General features: G+C 33.1%; 1 protein-coding gene across 6 annotated transcripts in view; it reads right to left on the reverse strand.

Annotated features, from left to right (window-relative positions):
* The window catches only part of PKP4 (plakophilin 4), a 229,770-nt gene that overhangs the window by 63,223 nt on the left and 150,040 nt on the right, over positions 1-16,507 (reverse strand). For all 6 annotated transcript variants that reach the window (XM_074215929.1, XM_074215926.1, XM_074215928.1 and 3 more), the window contains exons 3-4: positions 13,633-13,745; positions 8,168-8,199 (exon numbers count right to left, since the gene is read on the reverse strand). In XM_074215929.1, the coding sequence (XP_074072030.1) occupies positions 8,168-8,199; positions 13,633-13,745 (145 nt within the window). The remainder of the gene's footprint in view (positions 1-8,167; positions 8,200-13,632; positions 13,746-16,507) is intronic.

The following is a 16,507-nucleotide window of genomic DNA, read 5'->3' on the forward strand; positions in this document are numbered from 1 at the left end:
AATTCTAATACAAATTTTATATTATTTATCATATTCTAATGTTTATCAAATGAACATTTTCATGATAATGAACTCAGGATATACTTTACTCTTAGAAGTATTATTATTAAAACAGAATATTAACATTTATGTTTGATGTTTCTCCATGCATAGGGAGAAAAGATTATAGTACTATTTAAACAATAGAAGAATTGACTTATAAAAATAATTTATCCCTCAAGCTGAATAACTAAAACTTTGCCAGGCTTAATAAATATCATAATGATACACTACTGATAATAGAATTTCTAAGTGAAAAAAGACTTTTGAAAGGTGACATTGGTCAATGGGTTAGGAACTGAGAGATAATGCTAACATCATCTACTAATTTGCTTATCAGCAGTGGGCAAAAATGGACAGTATTGTCATAGCATTAAAGGGCCTCTTCATAGTTAAGGGAAAAAAAAGCACCTTAGCTTTATGTGCCATCATATCATGAAGGCCAAGTATATTATAATAAACTGTATGTGCATTCCTGAGAGAAAGATTAAGTTCAAGTGAGTGAAACAGTTTAATTATATTTATACATCTATTTAACCAAAGGAATTAGTCCCTGGAGAAAACAGCAAACTGAGGCAATCATCTTCAGTAAATACATAGAGAAGAAGAAAATATGGTGGGAGAGTAGGAAAAAAAAGTGCCAAGAAAAGTTTTTTTAAATACAAAGAAGATAACAAAAAATAAGTTTGGAAGAAGTCAAATGTATGAAGAGCAGCAGTGTTGGCATTACCAAGTTAAATTTAATATATACTTTAAAAAGCTACATTTTGTAAATTCATATTTTCTTATATTTTTCTGTTTGTTGTTTATGGAGATATGTTTAAATATGCTTGTTAAGCTCACAATAAAAAATAAAACTCTTAGAAAGGGATATGACAGGTAATTATTGTAATGTAACAGTCTATAATGATTGATGTATAAATCGTAGAGGAAGGGAACCACTGGTGGGGAGCATAACTTATAGTGAGAGCATAAAATATACTGACTAGGCTGATATATGGTGGCAATTTTTTTTTTTTAGGTTTTTGCAAGCAAATGGGGTTAAGTGGCTTGCCACACAGCTAGGTAATTATTGAACTCAGGTACTCCTGACTCCAGGGCCAGTGCTCTATCCACTGTGCCACCTAGCCGTCCTGTGACGGCAAATTTTGGTAAGATTTTATCTCCTTTTAAAAAATTGATTGTTAACAGAATATGGGTCTCTGGATTGGAGACACACACACACAAACACAAACACAAACACAAAAGTTGAAGTAATATAAAAAAAGCAATGTTTTTTGAGATAAGAAAAAAATAGAAAACTGAGTTTGAAACATGCTTAGGATCAAAATTAGTAATTGGGAATCAAATCCAGTTTTCTCTAGACTCCAAATCAAGAAGACCTTCCATTATGCCTGTTTATTTCCTTTTTGCTGTGCCTTAATTTTAATGATTTTGTACCACTCCAACAACAGCTACAGTTTTGAAAGCTGGTGACTCTCTCAAATTGTAAGCTAATTCAGAAAAGACTGAATTAGTGTGGCTAAAAAATTTAATTTCACATTGTAACAGTGAAATAAAGGAGGTTCAAATGAAAAGTCTAGATAATTCTCATACTATAAAGTATTTGTCCTCCCTGCTGCATGTTTTTGAGACAGAGTTGTTCGTCTTCAAGCAAAGCAAAAAATATGAATGCTTGGTGTTTGTTCTAATAAAGAAGACAACATGCAAGCAACTATATACATACAAGAAATAAAGACAACAAAACTGAAGGTAACATCTAAGGAAATCCAATTGTGAAAGTAGGAAAAAAATCTTGAATGAAGTTAAAGGAAAGCAATATCTTCAACATCTTATTTGTTTTTAATCTACATTATATTAAGTAATAACTGACATTTATATACTACTGTAATGCTTAAAAAATTCTTATTTGAGTCTCATAACCTTTGATATGTAGATATTACCTCCATTTTACCAATGATTTGTTATTATCTGCTGTATGCCATGGAAGTCATCTCCATGATAAGAAGGCTATTCTGATAGACCATTGGCTACCATGAATCACAAAACGTGCCTTAAGGCAACACAGTTTTGAGGGTGTTAATGGACTGATTCTCAAGATATATGGGAAGCAGTATGCCATACATATGATCACTACATGTAGTGGTCCACCACTGAATCAAAATCAAGAGGGATAGCTCACTGACGTGACAAGTGTCTACATGCTCCTTTGCCAATGATATTATGCTGATTTTCACTGTCCCACAAGATTGAATTTGACGAGCACTCATATTTCCTCAGTACACTCTTACCTCTGGCTGGAGAGTGAGTAGTACCAGGGCTCCTGGGTCTCATCCCAGCTTTTCTCTATTTTTCTACACCAGGCAAATAGCTTTTGACTTCTCCATATTAACCACTTCCCTTCTCCCTAATTAGCTTCCTTTTGAGCATTGTCTCCTTCCATTAAATTGTAAACGAGGGAGAGACTAAATTTGCCTTTATCTGTACCTCCATTGCTTAATACAGTGCCTGGCACATAGCAGGAACTTAACAGATCTGACTGATCACATCACGGTGCAGAACACTGCAGAATTTATATAAAAACATTAAATGTGTTTGTAAAATGTTGCTGTTCAGGTATATCCAACTCTTTTTGGACCCCACATGCGTTGTTCCTGGCAAAGATACTTGGTTTGTTATTCCCTTCATGTATATGTAAAACACACACACACACACACACACACACACACACACATTTTGCAAAGTTCATGAAAAGTGGCTAAATATAAATAAGAGAGAAAAACTTTGTTTTGATACAATCCAGTCTCTCATTTTCAAACAGAATATCAACTTATGATAAACCCTGTATCAAAACATTTTCAATACATGATTGGTGATCTAATACTCTATACTCTATGAGTATCTGGCAAAACATAATTATTATGTTTCTTATAAAGCCTATACAATTCTAGTGAGGCATAAAATATCTTCATTTAAGTTCATGACTTATTACATATATATTTGTTTCTATGTCATGAATTATTATTTCACTGTGGAAGGAAGTAAAAAGGCTAATTTGGATTATTCTTTAAAAGATTTTGTTTTTGCAAGGCAATGGGGTTAAGTGGTCTGTCGAAGGCCATACAGCTAGGTAATTACACTAAGTGTCTGAGGCCGGAATTGAACTCAGGTACTCCTAACTCCAGGGCTGGTGCTCTATCCACTACACCACTAGCCGCCCCTATTCTTTCAATCTTTAAAAATGGTATTTATCTGGACTTAGGAAACCATGTGTCTAATATTTTGGATAATCCTGCAAGTAAACACAATAGAAATATAAAGTAATAATAATTATTAAGTATTAGTAATGAAGTAATTTAGTAAACAACTTAAATTCTAGACCTATCACCAAAAATAATTGTCATCTTGTCTAGTTTTACAAAATAAAGAAGCAGCATAGCAAAGTAGATGGATAGCTGATCACACAGAGCCAGGAAAACAAATTTTTCTCTATGTCTCAGATTTTGTTGTTTCTAAAATGAATACTATAAGGCTTTAAATCTATGATCTTCTAAGAGGAATGCAATTGAGTGACATGGTCTTGTAAAAATTTTGTCAAAGTACTAAGGACAGCAAAATTTGTTTTTTTCTAAGTATATTCCATGAGAAATCACAATAAAAGAGACTTGCAATTACTTGATTCTTTCTTTACTTATTTTTCTTTCAAAATAAGTGGGAAGTAAAGGGAAAAAATGCATTTTGGGGAGTGATACTTGAGGAACCAAACAGGCAGAATTTAGCTCTCATTAGTGAATTCAAATCACTAGTCTGGGTTGTACTTCAGCCTAGATCCCTGAGAGAATTGGCAGATGATTTTGGAACCATACACTACTGGTGAATCCTGAAAGACTGTGGAGAAGGGAAGAAGTGTTAAAGGATCAGAGAAAAGAAAATGTTATTACAACTAAAAACAAAATGGATAGAACCTGCAAATTATAGACCCATGAGGCTGAATTGTACTTTAAAAAAATTTTTATTTAATATTTATTCTTATTTTGTACAATTTTTTATACATTAATAAAATATTCTTGTTTAAGAGTAAACAAAATACCCACTGACCCCAAAAAATATACTCACTTGAGCGATAAAGCAAAGGGGCAAGAAAAAAATTAAAATGTATGGCCAGGTGGCATGATGGATGGAGCACCAGCCCTGGAGCCAGAAGCACCCAAGCCCATATCCGACCCCGTACACCCAACACCCAGCCATGTGACATGCAAGCCATCCCAACCCCACTGCCCTGCATAAACCAAAAAAAGAAAAAAAGACCCAAAATAAAACAAAATAGTAGTAATAGTAGGGGCAGCTGGGTGGCTGACAGAGCATGGCCCTTGAGCCAGGAGCACCTCAGTCCAAATCCAGCCTCAGACACCCAAAGATCACCCTGCTATGCGGCCCCAGGCAGGCCACCCAGCCCCATTTGCCCTGCACCTCCACCCCCAAATAATAATAATAATAATAATAATAATAATAATAATAATAATAATGATGATGATATGCTTCAGTCTTTGTTCCAACACCAAAAACTCTGTCATGGGTGGATCACATTCTTTATGATAAGTCCATCACAAAAGTTACTTCCATATTTTTCCACCGTTGCCATTGCTGATCGCAACTAGCTCCTTTCTTATTTCTTCACTACCATGTACTATATTTTCTCTCTCCTTTCACTCTGACTCTGCTGTAGGGTAGCTGAGTAGCACAGCAGACAGATACCTGGCCCTGGGGCCTCTTGCCAGGGCCCCCATACTATCCCTTAGGCCCAGCATCCACCCAGCCCCATAGTCCTGGACAGGCCATCCAATCCCAGCCCCTTGCAAGAAGTAAAAAAGAAAATGCAGGGGCGGCTAGGTGGCGCAGTGGATAAAGCACCCGCCCTGGAGTCAGGAGTACCTGGGTTCAAATCTGGTCTGAGACACTTAATAATTACCTAGCTGTGTGGCCTTGGGCAAGCCACTTAACCCCGTTTGCCTTGAAAAAACCTTAAAAAAAAAATGCACCGGATCTGACCACTCTCCCCGCATGGTCCATCCTCTCCTCCCTCATTCACATCCCCACCCCTTCGCCCTGTTCCGCCCCTCCCCCACTCCAGACGTCTATAACCCACTGAGTCTACATGCCAGGAAAAGAAATGAGAGAGATGCAGGGAAAACATGAAAATGAAGTCAGTGATTAGTCAAGGAAATAAAAAAAAAATGCTGAAGAAAATAGCATGCTAAAAACCAGCTTAAGTCAAATGGATAAAACAGTTCAAAAAGTTATTGAGAAGAAGAATGCTTTAAAAAGCAGAATTGGCCAGACAGAAAAAGAGATAAGAAAGCTCTCTGAGGAGAACAAATCCTTCAGACAAAGAACAGAACTCAGGGAGATTGATGAATTTACAAGAAATCAAAACTCAATACTTCAAAACCAAAAGAATGAAAAATTAGAAGAAAATGCAAAACATCACAATGAAAAAACAACTGATAAGGAAAACAGATTTAAAAAAGATAATTTAAAAATTATTGGAATACCTGATCAGGAAAAGAGCCTTGACATCATTTTCAAAGAATTACTACAGGAAAACTGCCCTGATATCCTGGAAGCAGAGGGCAAAATAGAAATGGAGAGAATCCACAGATCCCCTGAGAAAGCGATCCCCAAAAACCAACCCCCAGGAATATTACAGCCAAGTTCCAGAACTCCTAAGTCAAAGAGAAAATATTACAAGCAGCCAGAAGGACACAATTCAAATACTGTGGAGCTGCAATCAGCATCTCACAAGACTTAGCAGCAACTACATTAAAAGCTTGTAGGGCTTGGAATATAATATACCGAAAGGCAAAAGAGCTTAGAATGCAACCAAGAATCAACGACCCAGCAAAATTAAATAAATATCCTCTTCCAGGGAAAAAGATGTACTTTCAAATGTTCTTGTTGGAATGGCCAGAGCTGAACAGAAGGTTTGATCTTCAAATACAGGATTCAGGTGAAGCACAGAGATTGGAGGAGAAGGGAAAAATATGAGGGACTTAATAATGATGAACTGCATATATTCCTGTATAGAAAAATGACACTGATAATACTCATATGAACCTTCTCAATTAACAGAGCAGGTAGAAGGAGCTTTTATAGATGAAGCACAGGCGAAAGCTGAATTTGAAGATAAAATATGGTGTAAAAATGGAGTCAATAGAAAAAAGGGAAATGTAATGTGAGGAAGAAAAAGGAGAGGGGGAATAGGCCAAGATATTTCATACAATAAGATTTTTCTTTATTGCAACGAGCTATTGCAATGATACGGAAGGGGGGAAGGCAAAGGGGGGAATGAGGGAATGTTCGCTCTCATCAGAGGTATCTAGGAGTGAATTGTACTCCTGATAAAATTCTGAGATACTTTATTTAGGGATAGTTTCTTAAAACTTGGCAAAGGAAGTAATGAAGTCTAAAAACTAACAGTCATAAGAGTTTAATTTCATTTTCTTCCATGATTGGATAACTAGATGGTAGGTCAGGGGAATGCTAGAGACACAGTATAACTTGAATCAAGCAGATAATTTGGCAATGTCTCTCATATGAATCGATTTAGATGAAATTTAACAGGAGTTAACATAAACATATAAACTAGGGTTCCAAAATTCAATTTCACAAATATGATGGGAGGAGGAAGGGAAAAATAACTTGTGCACTGATTTATAAGAGGAAGAGATCATATTCAATTGTCTTCTTTTACAGATGAGCAAACTAAGTCCAAAATTGCTTAAGTGACTTTCTCACATTGCTAGTGTGATTTATGATTTAAATAAAAACTTTCAGATTCCAGAGACAGTATTCTTTTAAAAAAATATTTGGGGAAATTTACAAATCCTTGAGGGAAGAAGAGTTGTCAGCAAAGAGTAAAGAAACTGAAGATAAGAAACTGAGAAAGGGAATGAACAGAAGACAGTGCCAGAGGAGAAATGAGATGGAGGGATCAAGGTCATAAAAGGGATTGATTCTGCTATGGTAAAAAGACTTTCTCAGTCTCGAGATAAAAAGGGGATTAGAGGATGAGTGAGGGCATGGAGGACAGATAAGTGAAACTCTGTATAGTTCATTAAAATCTTCCCCAATCACTATGGCTTGATGCACTGTCTGAAGTCTGAATGCCTGGCACAAAATGAAATGAATGACTGACTGAATATGGCAATTATTAACTATATGATTCTGTTATAATCATATACTGCCACATGACACATTTAATTGTCATTCAATTTCAATCACCACACAGAATAATTATTGAGTGAGGATCATGATATCTCTTTGTATTCTTCATGGTGCCAAGTACACTTGTTGTTTTCCATTGATGTGAAGATTAAATGAGATTAATAGTCAAATTCTAGGGTACTGGATTAAATTACATTTGATATCAGCTAATAGGTATTCTTTAACTAAATTTAGAAGTTTAACTTTCCTTTGATAACTTTTAAAGTATAACTACAGCAAAAAAAGCAATATATATTCAAAAGTCTAATACATGAGAAATGTCTATAAATCAGTTTTATATCTGGATAAAAAAATAAATTCTAAAACAAAAATGTGGAAAATGAGAGGTAGCATATCATCATAGTGGATAAGAAGCTGACCTATCAATTAGAAAATCTCCATTTAAGTCCTATCTTTCCAGACTGGCAATGTGACCCTGGGCAGAGGGGTCACTCCACCCTTAGGTGCTCCAGGGAGTTCTGATATTATTAGATGCAGAGCAGGTTTTTATGTGCATTGGAAGAAGTACCTCATTGAAATTTTACAACACAATTATATTACAGGTCAATTTTTTTAAAAAAAATATTGTAAAAATAAAATGTGCAGATACCAAGAACCTAACAGAAACATACATATTAAAACAGGTGATGTGTGACTGTCCTTGTAAATATAATGTGCAATATGTCTTTAAGTATGAACAAGATCTATCTTTCAAGAAGTATAAAAAAGTTCAAGATTTTTACTATTAAAATAAATGTTCAAATTACCAAAAACAAAACCAATAAATTATAAAAATACACAATGAAACTAAATTGCATTTTTTTGTGTTAAGTATAAGAAAATTTTTTCATATAAAAGATTATACCTGATCTCCAAGGAAACGACTTTTCTGTTGAGCTGGAAGAAAAAAGGGGAAAAAAAGGGAAACATTTACTTAATTTATCACAGTTTTACATTTAAAAATAAAAAATCTGATATACAATTCTGAAAGACTAAGGCAGCTCACTTAAATATAATTTATAAGTTAATTATAATTTTATAATTAATAAGTTAATACTTAATAAATTATTCCACTATTGTGACTTATTAGACTGTACAATTTAATCCAGACTTATTTTTGTAATAATTATTTGAATTGAAAAATTGAATTTAAAATAAATTACAGAATATAGGATACTTTTAAAAAATAAATCTGTTAAGTCAAATAATCTAAAATATATTTATGGAAAACAAAACATTAAACTATCAATGACATTCCATGATGCTTCTTGTGACAATAATTTTTAATGATAAGATTGCAACAAAAATTATAAATAAATGACCTTAAAAATGATAAAAAGCAGAAAGAAGCATTTAAGAAATCTATTTTTTAAAAAGTTATTTTAGATGTCACAGAAAAGTAAACTTTTACATTAAACATGAAAAGGTTTATAAGAAAATAAATTTTGCATACTAAGCATAAAACTAGGACATTAAAATAATCTGTATGATACACTATCTTCACCTTAATTAGGAAATTATTGATTAACAATTTCAACTTTGCATAAAAATTGAGGAAACCTAGAACATATACTATTATAGTTACATGTTTTCTCTACCAAAAACTCTTTATTTTTTCTTCATGACAGTAAATCAAAATTAGTAGCATAGCCTACTGTATATAACCCTAGGTTTGTAATCTCTATCTATCACTATGACTGTAGGACAGTTACTGAACCATCGAACCTCTCAAGGTATGGTCAAAAGTAGGAGGGAAAACATGAAAACAAAACCACTGTCAAGAGGAACCAAAAAAATTCAAGAATTCTGCATAGGTAAATAAACCTTTGAAATTGTCCTTAATGAAAAAAAAAAGAAATTGTCCTTAATGGTTGCTATCTTAATTCAGAATCTTATTATTATTTCTCTCCTAGACAATTATAGTAACCACCAGCTAAATGGTTTAAAGTCAGTGCACAAAGAAGTCACTCTCTTGCCTGTAGTCTCTACAAAATATATTTTTCACATGATGGCCATTGTAAAATTCAAAAACCTTCAATGTTATCTAAGAGGTTAAAAGCTATCTATAGGATAAAAAGTTTTAGTCTCTACCTTCGTCAATCAAAGATGTCCTATATGCTCTGACTTCATGTTTTCAATACCTCTCTCCCCTCTTTCACATACACACACATACAGGCATGTGTGCTATCAAATGGATTTGTGATCTCAACAATTTGGATGGTACTTTTTCTTTAGATTTAAAAAAAAAATTACTTAAGACAATGGGATTAAGTGACTTGCCCAAGGTCACACAGCGAGGCAATTATTAAGTGCCTGAGGCCGGATTTAAACTCAGGTCCTCTTGAAAATAGGGCCAGTGCTTGATCCACAGTGTCACCTAGTTGCCTCAATTTGGATGATACTTCAAACTGTGGTGATTACAAACCATTCATGCCTCTCATGTAAAACTTTCTTTTTTAATTGATATTTTAATTTCCAATTATATGTTATCAAAGTTTTTCAACATTTATCCATATGCCTATGCATATTTTTAAGTTATATGATTTCCTTCCAGCTTCCCTTCAAAACTCTCTCCCCTCAGTGGTCAACAGTCTGGTGAATAGTATATACACGTTTATGCTTAACCTGTTTATAGATTAGTCATTTTTTGTATGAAGAATTAGGATTAAGGGAAAAGAAAGAAAACCATGAGAAAGGAAAGAAAAACAAGAGAAATTTTTAAAAAAATAAATTATAGGGGGCAGCTAGATGGTACAGTGGATAGAGCACCAGTCTTGGAGTCAGGAAGACCTGAGTTCAAATGTGGCCTCAGACACTTAAGGATTGCCTCGCTGTGTGACCTTGGACAAGTCACTTAACCTCACTAAAATAAAGTTAATGTAGGATTCATTCAAATTCTGTAGGCTTTTTTTTTGGTTTTGTTTTTCGTCCTCTGGATGGGGATAGCATTGCCCATAGCTAGTCTCCTAGGTCTTTGAAATGCTGAGAGAAGCTACATTCATCAAGGCTGATCAATGTTGTTGTTAATGTGTACAATGTTCTCTTGGTTCTGCTCCCTTCACTCAGTATCAGTTCCTGTAATCTGGTCTATGATTCTCTATATTTTAACCTCTCAGTCATTCCTCAATTGATGGGCATACCCTCAATTTTCAATTCTTGGCCACCACAAAAATAACTATTATGAACATTTTGGAACATGTGGGACTTTCCTCATTTTTTATGATTTCTTCTGGATATAGGTCTAGTATTGGAATTGTTGGGTCAAAGGGAATGAACATTTGGATATTTATAACCTCATTTGCAGGCTCTATTGGTCAAATATTTAATTAATTCAATCCCTAAAAAGCTACAAGATTTATTGAATTTTGAGTCCCCTGTGTCTTGGCAATGCCAAATCACTATGGCCCGGGAAGTTCCTCACCCCTACTCTACTGCTTCTATATGCATTATGAGGTGATACTGAAGATAATCACTAATCATTTTTCATTGAAAGAGTTTTTAAAAAAAATAAAGAATTTGCTTTATTTGTTCTAGCTTTACATTTATCAAGTTTTTTGTTGATGGCATTTACTTTTGCATTTCAATTGTTCTTTAATTAGGGCAACCGATGCATGGCACTTAAATTTTGGTATACAGTATTATTTTTAAACAATTTGGTTTTGTTTTTTCTGGAGCAATGGGGTTAAGTGACTTGCCCAAGGTCACACAGATAGTAAGAATCAAGTGACTGAGGTTATATTTGAACTCAGATCCTTTTGACTCCAGGGCTGGTGCTCTATCCACTGCATCACCTAGCTGTCCCTTCGGTATAAATTTTAATAAATGTCAATGTTTCTTCTTTTATCCTTTTCCACCCCATCAGAACTGAATAATTTCAACAATATGCAATGTTCTCTCCCCACGGAATATTAGCCTCTTTATATAGGTATATGTGTATATACCTACATGTATAAACACACACATATTATATACACACATACATATGTATACATATATACAGATATATAAACACATATATGAATAAAATATGGCAAGTTAAGAAAGGAAGATGAAGGTGGGAAAGAAGGAAGGAAGGAAATGGGTATGGCATGGCAGCTGGAAAAAAAGCCTGCATTCAAATTCTGCATTTTTCTGTCTCATCAAAATTTAATGTCTTCTTATTTCCATCACTCAAAAACTTTGCACAGTATTAAGATTAAATCCAGGTACTACTATCTCAAAGGACATATAGAATACTCTAATATTGAAAAATTCTCTCTTCACCAATATCTAATAACTCTGACTTTTCTCTAAGCAAAATTATATTTAAGCATATAACCTCTCCTCTGATCAAATTTTAAGTTCCTTGAGGAAAAGGACTGTCATTTTATGATTTTTATACCCCTAGCAACAAGGAATTTTTGCACGAGATGAATAATTTTTATTAAATTGTTTATCAATAATAAAGATTAATTCCATATTAGATATCATTTGCCTTATATTGTTCAAGGTTAGCATTTTATAAGTTTGATTTTTTCTTAAGTATAAAATACAATTTTATAAATACATAGCACTGCAAGATTTAGAAAAAATTTTGTTATAATAATGTGGCAAAGTGTTTAAAAATTATTTTCTCTATTTTTAGCTGAGAAAAATGAAGGCAAGTAATCCCAAAGACTTTTTAAGTTTGATGTCCTTTCTACTACATCTCACACTAAATGAAGTTAGCTACATTGAGATGTTCTCCCAAAGCACTGCACTATGCAATCACACAATAAAAACAACAGAGTTAACACATTTAGTAACACATTTATTTTGGAGACAAGAAACTGAAGGGGAATTAAATTTATTGTTGAATAATTTTTCAATTCCTTCAGATAATAATTCTAATCTAAAGAGATCAAAATCTGTCCTTTTAAAAATGCCTATACTTTGAACAACTCACTCCCATTAAACTCATTTTTATATTCTAGACTTGTAATCAAATAGAAAAGAAAAAGTACTGGAAATATTTTACCTCATCCACAATAAGTTTGCATTGCTAAAATATGGCAAGAAAAAAAGTGATAAAGAAGTGTGATTATCACAAATTTCAAGGTGAATGAAAATAAACTATTATGGATTATATAGAAATGAATAATTATTTTCAGAGGAATTAGTGTTCTTAATGCAATTTCTAAAACAGGGCAACAAGGCTGGGGAAGGACCTTGAGTTCAAACTATATGAGAATCAATGGAAGGAATGGGGGAAACATCCTTGGAGAAAAGAAAACATGGGCGGGGGAAGAAATGCTGTTTCCAAAAGCATTATTTCATGACTAAAAAAAAAAAAAAGATTATATACTTTTTGCCATTTGGAGCTATCCAAAAGGATGAATGAACTAGCTTAGGAGGTCAATGATTTTTTTCTCATTCCACTCAGTTGTGTTGTGGAAGCAACTCTTGCTCATGTACAATGTTGGACTAGATAGCTGTTAAGAGTTAGAAGGGATATTAATAATCTTCTAATAAATGAATTCTAATCTATTTCCTTTCCCCCATTTTCCATATGTAAGTGTACAATGATTTTACATAACAAAAACCAGAAGTTTATCGTTATAAATTTTAATAGAAATTACTTTCTACATAATATAATCTCCTATTTACCTTTTAATTTCCCACAATTATATATACACTGAATTTTTTTTCAGGTTTATAGTTTTAGATTAGTTTAAATGTACTTATATTTTAAATGACAGTATCTTAAATTTCAAAAGTTCAAGGGTCTTAACTTTAAAAGAGTGATTAGAATTACTGGAGCAAATTGTAACTCTTCTAAAATGGGGTAGGGGAGAATGTCAGAGATATAAGATGAGACACCTCTGTGAAAGAATTAATATATAAGTTAGCTTATTCATAATTGTGAAAAACTGGAAGGAAGTGTACCTTTATTATGTGTTCTAAATTAATGGTTAATGAATTCTCAAAACTGATGTTAAGTAAAGTTTCTCTTTTTTAAAAGAAGCATCCATGGACAAAAATCCCTAATAATAAATCTTCCAAATATGATGGATCAATTTAACTTTACTAAATAATTACCATTTTATCACAAGAAAAATTAATTTATTGTTATCTACACATTAGAAGTCAAGTACATGAACACAATGTAGAAGATTAGTCTATATAATATTCAAGTGTTTCATGAAGAGTACCAAATAATTCAGAAAAAGGCCTTTCTATGATAGCAATGAGCATTGCTGAACTTCAAATTCAGTAATAACTTCAAATTCAGTTAATAATAATAATGTTAACTTCTTTATGTTTATGCTAAAATATTAGGATATATGCCAATGAAGTTGTCAAAGTCTGTACCTTGTGCTAGCAATGCTTGGTGATTCTGCTCCAAGCCTACATCTTTCCAGTTGACTGGCAACAATTTGTCTCTCCACTTCAAGCTCTCTGGTGAGTCGTTGAAACTGAAGCTCCTGTAATTTAAGAAAATAAACACATAAGGTGTCTAGGATTAGCTACTCAATGTTATGAATGAATATGTGCCACAGTGAATAAAATAACAAATCAATATTATAATGTTAATTCTGCCTTTATATAAAAATTTAGTTTTTTCTTGTGAACTGCAGAAATAATATACTAATTTCATTCTGTTCAAACTTGTAAGACACTAAGCATAGCAAATATCATTTAGGTAGAAATATAAAGTAAACAAAAGCATCCTCATTATCGATTATTCTTATTTTTGGTTGATAGTTCCAATCAACTTGAATTCCGCCATGATTTCCTAAAAACATTACCAATTTATTTAAAGCTTATTCAAGATGTTTCTATCAGACAACCAGAAACCAAATTTTCTTCTCAATGACAGCTTTTTATAATGCCATACTATATGTCAGGACTACAGTAAAAACACATTTCCACTGTAGTTACACATTCCAAAAATAACAAGGGTCAGTTCATTATGTCTGACACATCCTTTAACCTTTTCATAGTATTAGGAAAAAATGGCATCTTTCTAGTCTCTGGGACTGCCTTATTTTTATCTATTCCAAAAGGAGCATAATATTCCCATTGTTATAAATGTCTTTTTGCTGATCTTATTTTATACATGTTATAAATTCTAGATATAATAAAATAAGAAATAGAAATTGACAGAATAGACAGGATTGGCAAAGGACAAACAAAATTATCACTTTTGGAATATATGAGAGTTTTGTGTTTGGTCAGTCATTTCCAGTCATGCTTGACTTTTCTTGAGAGAGAGAGGAGTGATTACCATTTCTTTTCCAGATCATTTATACAGAAAAAAGGGTCATACAGTCACTAAGTGTCTGAGATCAGATTTGAATTCAGGAAGATGAGTATTCCTGACTCCAGGTTGGATACACCATCCAATGTACCATCCAACTGTCCCAATGATGAGCCACAGTAAAACATTTTTTGCCTGTATGGGTACTTTTCTCCTTTTTTAAATTGTTGTGGGACATATGTTTAGTAATGTTATTGATAGGTCAAAGGATATCGATCTAATTAAGTATCATCTAGAATGACGGAACCAATTCATTAGGGAAGAAATTTTGCCTATGTCTCTTCACCAATTATTTATCAAAAAGTTCAACACCAAAAGATAACAACAATTTACAAGAGAATTTGAATTACAATGTGTTTGCTTCAAATCACTAAGAGAAATGCACATCATGACAATTTTATTATTTTTTACTACACAACCAGCAAATTGGAAAAGATGACAAAGGATGGGAATAGTCAATATTCAAATATACGGTTGTTGGAGACATTATTTAGTCTAACTATTCTGGAAAACAATTTGGAACTATGTTGAAAAGGAGATTAAAATACTCAAATCCCTTTAGCCTAGGAATCTCATTACTACCACAAATAGACAAAAGGCCGAAAAGAAAAGTCCCACCTAGATTCAATATTACTAGCAGCTTAATTATTTTTTGTAGTTGTAAAGTGCTGTAGAAGAATTGAATATGAAGAAATCAGAAATGCATATAGGAAGTTACATGAACTAAGGGTGAAGTGAAATGATAGGGCCAGGAAAATAAAATGACTATGGTTAATATCAAGTGTAACAAGAAACAAACTTGAGAAGGACATTTAAAATGGACGCTTCCCTCTTTTCCTTCTAGATATTTATGACTATTGTCTCTTGGTTTTTCTACTTGTCTTACACTTCCTCCTCTGTCTTATTTGCAAGCTCTTCATCTACATCAGACCCCCACATGGGGCTTCTCCAAGATTCTAGCCTGATCACTTGTTGCTCACTGTATACCATTTTCAGCAGGGCATCTCATCAGTTCCCAAGGTTTTAGAGTCACAAAAATGAATAATCAACAGGATCCCAAGTTGCAAAAGATCAAGAAAGATGAGAAATGAGAAAGGGACATTGGATTTGGCAGTGAAATGATTATTAGTGACTTTGGAGAGAGCAGTTGGAGTTGAACTAATGGGATCAAGAAATCAGTTTGTATGAAGTTAAAAGGAAAGTGAGAGGAAAAGAAGCAGCAGCCTCTATTATAAATGGCCTTTCTCAATGATGCTAGACATAAAAGGAAGAAAGATATGGGATAATAGGCAATAGGGATGGAATGGGATTCAAATGTACATATAGATGGATTTGCCTTTATATGGAGAAGAGCTGATTCTTCAAATGAGATCTGGCAAAGAAGGAGAATTTTAAGTTGCTTTTTTAAATTATAGCCCAGAAAGAGTACCACCAGTTAAAAAGATGTTAAAGAATAAATAAAGAAATAAAGAAGTCCAAGGACTTTCTCACACTGTTTCATTTAAAAAACAAAGTTTCTACAGCACATCATTGCCTTTTACCTGATCAACAGGAAAAATTGTGCTATAAAAGTTTCTATATATTTTTACATAAAAATGAAAAAGTAATGTACAATTACAAAAATCTTTAAGAAAATATTTATACAAAGCAACTATCAAATTTATTCTCTCCATATATGTACGTAAAGGCATATATATATATATATATTATATATATATATGTACACATGCACACAAAAGCTTAGCATATTGGCAATAAATTTTCTCTTTAGGTAGGCAAACTTATGAAGGACTTTGAAAATCTAGGGAAAAAAAGTCAGATTTCATTCTACAAGAGGTGCACAGTAGTTTGTGATTTTATAAAGTTCACATGGATGAGTATTAGTTAACTGTTAAAATATATAATTTATATTGTTGTCCTAATAGA

The sequence above is a fragment of the Macrotis lagotis genome, chromosome 1 (genome assembly GCF_037893015.1).
Source record: "Macrotis lagotis isolate mMagLag1 chromosome 1, bilby.v1.9.chrom.fasta, whole genome shotgun sequence".
Classification (NCBI taxonomy): Eukaryota; Metazoa; Chordata; class Mammalia; order Peramelemorphia; family Peramelidae; genus Macrotis; species Macrotis lagotis.